The sequence below is a fragment of the Lingula anatina genome, chromosome 1 (genome assembly GCF_051362555.1).
Source record: "Lingula anatina isolate TDL-2025a chromosome 1, LinAna3.0, whole genome shotgun sequence".
NCBI classification, from domain to species: Eukaryota; Metazoa; Brachiopoda; class Lingulata; order Lingulida; family Lingulidae; genus Lingula; species Lingula anatina.
This window is the reverse complement of record NC_141767.1, coordinates 50,778,260-50,783,660: the sequence shown is the minus strand read 5'-3', so window position 1 is coordinate 50,783,660 and position 5,401 is coordinate 50,778,260. Positions and strand designations below refer to the sequence as shown.

General features: G+C 32.8%; 1 protein-coding gene across 1 annotated transcript; it reads right to left on the bottom strand.

The window, feature by feature from the left end:
- Positions 1–314: 314 nt before the first annotated feature.
- LOC106153672 (protein farnesyltransferase/geranylgeranyltransferase type-1 subunit alpha) lies at positions 315–5,369 on the bottom strand. Its single transcript, XM_013527701.3, has 8 exons — positions 5,199–5,369; positions 4,692–4,806; positions 4,330–4,434; positions 3,807–3,917; positions 3,155–3,316; positions 1,911–1,973; positions 1,339–1,513; positions 315–1,148 (listed from the first exon to the last, which is right to left on the bottom strand). Exons 1-8 carry the CDS (start codon positions 5,335–5,337, stop codon positions 1,044–1,046), a joined length of 975 nt encoding a protein of 324 aa, XP_013383155.1. The 5' UTR covers positions 5,338–5,369; the 3' UTR covers positions 315–1,043.
- Positions 5,370–5,401: the final 32 nt, after the last annotated feature.

Sequence of the window (5,401 nt, the reverse complement as noted above, 5' to 3'; positions counted from 1 at the left end):
TGCTGCTTTCTTGGATTTTAATTAGATTGACCATAACTAATATCTTGTAGCCTGCGATTGTGTATAGACTTGACCAATCTAAAGTCACTGAGAGCATTAAAACATGCACTTGTCATGTGAGGAATGGCACCACTGGTTCCAATCTCTTCAGACGTACGCTTGAGAATATTGCATTAGGTGTTCTGTCACAATTGCCCTAGACTGTGCTCAGTACGTTTATCCACACGAAGTGCCACATAACACATTGTTGCATGCCAGCAATCCAGCTTTCTTTGGGCATTTACTGTCCAGAATTAAATCAACTAAAAAAAGTATCATTTTCAAGATATTCTATTCATTAACTGCTCTGCAGTTTCATTTTACATTGAAATTCATATGACAATTACATATATCTCTACATAACTTTAAAACTATTTTAACCATTTCTACAAAGTTGATTTAAAGCGTTGCATTTTAGTTTCTTCAAAGCCACTCTGCCTTAGGTATAAATGTACAAAATTTTTCCCAATTTTGAAACACAGCCAGCTTTTCAAGTTAACTGGGCTCACCTTGGTGACTTAAAACAAAAGCTAAACATCTTCCAAATTAAGCAAGACAAATGTTAAATGTTTTATTATATTTTACCAAATTCATCATTGCTAAATTTGTTCTAATTTCCCATTTTGCTAAAATTATCACCTTATTTGACTTGAAGCAACTTCACCCCAGGGTAAGCCCAGACTATGTACAGTATGTTGTTATTTTATTTGAGTAAAGATCCAGCAGCAATTTTCCAATGTAGTTTCCTTGTCATGCTTCTCAATCTATTAGGTACCTGATCCAGGAATTTTTTTTCATTATTATTAGTTTGGATATTGAGTGACAATGCAAGAACAAAAGCTGACAGAGAAGGACCCATTAACTAACATCAAAGCACACAAAGTACATTTTATATGACTAGCACACAGCTCCTATAACAATTACATATAAAAGTACAGTTTCTTGTGTCAGAAATCTGTCAAATGTTCTTGTCTGACAAATTTCAACAAAGACATACTTTCTTTTCAATTAGGTTTAAAATGTCCATATTTCGATGTTAGGGATCTTGATATATAATTCCAATATTCTTTCCTAATAGTGTCATACTCTGTTGCCAGGGATTCACACATCTGGAAAAAGAACAAATAACATATATTCACTGTGGGCTGTTCTCATCACCTTGAAGTATTTTAATAAAACTGGTTAATCAGCACTTTTTCAGAAAAAAAAAAAGGTAAACTAAAATGTACTGGTATTACAATATCATAACTGGTTTTATTCATTCAAACCAAAAATATATATAACTACAAGAGCAATTACCTTTAATGCTTGGTTCAAAGCAGCTTGTTTGTCATCCTTTTTAAGTTCTAACATGTTCTCATAGCAGTCAATCATGAATGCTAATAAATGAGGAGAGCGGATATTTTCCTGATACAACTTGTGGCAGAATTCCATTAGTCCTGGATATTGGCTTATTTCTTTATCAGCCAATATTCTATTAATACAAAAATAGTAGCCTTTAAATGATATCAGTTGAAAACAATGGGTAGTTAAGGCATTCAAGCAATGACCTATTTTAGCAACATTCCAGTAACATATAATAGAGACTCACTATCCAAAAATCAACAAGACAATTGCAATTACAATACTCATCAATGAGACCTTCTTTCCCCCTCCTCCACAAAACTGACATAATAAGTTTCTAATGTTAATAGCATTGCTTATCCTTTGCATAAATGTAAGCAGAAAACCACCAACTATCCAAAATTGAGCAATTATGTGCTGCTAGTGAGGCAATGTAAAAATAATAAACATAAGAAACATTTTTCTGTCATTTAAATCTTTAAAAAAAAAAAAATAATAATAATAAATAAATATATAAAAAAACTTACCCCCTAAGGTAATTCCATGCACTTTCATTATTAGGTGCTTGTTTAATCATATCTCTTGTAAAACTAAAAAGATAATTGGACACTGTAAGACACAATTTACTTCAACACATCTGTTAAACAATGACGGTGTGATAAATCAATAGCAGTAAACATTATTTACATCCATTCTTTCATCTGGATATCTTTCCCAAGCAAATAAACACAAAAAATTTGAACCTGCCATCTGGGCTTGCTAACTCAAAAGCATCACAAATTGTGACACAAAATGCAAACATTGTGATCGATCACTATTTGAGATGGCAATTGCACCCCCCTGCTAACACAATGTCTTAGCAATTGCAATGCAATATTTCGAGACCAATTATAGCCTTAAGCAGGACTAAACTTGGACTGTCGCATTAAGTGAAGAAGTCATATCACAATTACACATATTGTACTTTAATTTGATTATATAGCTAATCAAGAGACTATTTTACTTTGTAGAAATATCATGAATACAAATACTGATATTTGAAGTGTTTGATGCCAATAAAGTGTCAAAACAATTCCATAAGTGAAGTCCACATATTATTATGGACTAAGACTATTACTGATACACTGATGAGCAGTGCAGGAAGGACATGTTGTGACCGAATGCCTTGTTTCTGTTTTTTCATTTTGTGTAGAAAGTGAAATGTTCAAACTTATGATTATTATCAATAGACTTCACAGATGTTTTTTCATTAGAAAATACCAAATAATATATGAATTGTTTAATTTTGAAATTTCTATGCATAATAAAACATGACTTTATAAAATGTTCAATAAAGTTTTTGGGTTCTTTGATGAAATAATATTCTATCTATATACTGGGGTACATAGCATTCTTTATGTGAAATTTACTGCAAGTTTTTTTTTATCAGAGGAACTGAGTGACTCAATCTTTTATATAAGTTTCCGTGTTTTGATTTATATATGCTACTATGACTAATAACCAAAACTTGCAGTCATTTTTAATTACATTAAAGACACTGTGAAATCACAAGTTATACATATATACAAATGCAATTGCAACAGGATTTACACATCGCAAATAAAAGCCTCGAAACAAGCGGTGGTATAACTATTAGCGCTCGGTCACAAATTGTGATGCCTTTAGTTAGTGACAGATCGCCGTGTTTGAGTGTAGTTGCAATTTGCGATGCTTTCATGTTATCCGAGCCCTGGTTTTAATTCTGCATATAATGAACAACTATATAACTTACTGCACTTCTCTCAGTAAGACATCATCTGTTAATGTTGGGGTTCCTGTAATAACAAAATATCTCTGGTTCCAGGCAGAGTTATTCCTTAGGTCTTGCCTCAATAACGCATCTGTGAATTCTAATTCACCATCCCACAATTTGAATTCCTTTATAACCCACTGTCTGAAAATGCAGAAGAACAATTTTACATCTGAGCTAATAAATCTGAATCTTACCAGCTTGAAAGCTTACTACAGTTTGCTTTAGTGGACGTGGCACACTATACATATCACAGCAAGGCAAGACCATCAGAGCTCAATTGAAAAAAACAAACAAACAAACAAACATGAACTTGAAAGGTTTCAGTACATTAAGTAGGGTATCATTTCATTAGACAAAGTTAAAAATCAGAAAATATGTTAGCTTTTCAGGTTAGACTATTTTAAGCAACTTACTGTCATATTTGGAAAAATTGGAATATTTCTATAACTGCATTGTTTTCTATTAAATAAAGTGACATAGGGCTACAAAATTACAATTTAATATGAAGAATACTAAACATTTTTGACAAAGATGTCAAATTTCTATTTTATTTCAGCTGGTGCTCATAAATAGTTATAACCATAAACTAAGCTTAAAAACAACTATTTATAATTTAGAAAATGTATGGTACCTGTGCTGCCATGCATGGTAATTCTTTGCGTCCTCTTCCAGTATATTAGCTGTGAAATCTATTTCCTTTGAGGCATCCCCAAGCATTTCAACAATAACTCGTCTATGGTGCCTAAAAAGTTACACCTTACCCTTTACTATCAAGCAGTTTCATCAATTAAAAAGAAATTGCATTAGTGTTGATGAGGTGATATCAACCAAATTTGTTATCACAACTTTGTTACGTTAAAAGTGCTTTCTATGGTTACTACATTTTACTGCATTTTGTAATGATATCTAGGCTTTCACTGTCATATAAAGATTTTGTCATTTGCTGAAACAAATTTGCACTGGCTACAGAAGATAAAAGTCAAACATATGGTATTTAATTTTCTTTTATGAAAGCTAATGCACGGATGATATGCTGAAGAAGGTTGATTATTGAAAACAAATTACGTGTTAGTTTGGCCTCACGAGATGTGCTCCTACAGTGCACACTTGTTTTATAACAAAATACAGATTGTAACAAATATCCACATACTCACCAAACCTGATAGTTTTTAGGATGGTTTTCTATTACATCAGATATATACATAAGTTCATCATTAAGATCCAACTTTAACTCCTTGATAAGATTTCTTCTGTGATGCCTGTAAATGAAACCTTTCCAATAAACATTGCAAAATTGGGTAACTTACTAAACATTGTCTACATCTTTACCCTGAGAGGGGCCTACTTTAAAAACTGTATTTTTTTTATTTATTTTTTTTTACAAATAAGAAAAGACAAAAGTTTACTACTAAACTGACCAACTAATTTCAAAATGTGACAGTGTATTTCAATAGTATACATAGTAAACCTGTGATTGAGGAGGTGAAATGCATGATCCATGCTGCTCTGTACTTACCATACAGTGTAGTTTGCAGAATTGAGAGCTGCAGCATCTGTGTTCAGTTCAAAAGCTCGGTGGCTCATCTCATTTTTTTGTAATATTGCTCGAAAATAGTCATAAACATCAGTAACTGAAATAAAAAAGAAGAAAGATCAGTGCATACCTCAATAGAAGTTCCACTTCCTGGCAAGAATTAAAATTAACAGAAAATACATGTGGGCCTATTTTAATCTGTTATGCATATACCTTTAACTATAACTAGTCATCTTAATTTATTTCTTAATTATTTAACATACTTAGTCACAAGAATATAAATGGTCATTGACTTTGGGGTTTATAGCCCGAGATTAAGATATACCTCAGCCAGCAGACTGACTTTAGTGGCATGAAATTTAACAAAATCACGCATGCTTTCATTCTGGGCTTATTTACCGCTGCTAGATGATAGATCTAGTAATAATACTAGTACTACAGCTTGGTGTACAAGGTGTTGTGTCTTTGCATTTGTAGTTCCTGACTTACATTTGTCTGAATACGCTATGCGAACAACAGGATGTGGTCCATCATCTTGTGGAATGGGAGTGATATCCTTCCATTCCTCCCTGTCTTTGTAAAACACCCAGTCATCTCCACGATTGTCACAGCAGTCACCGTCTGCCATTGCTGGTTACACTGAGATCACGTGGGTTCTCGCGTTACTTCTAAAAAGGTGCGCTATTAATGAA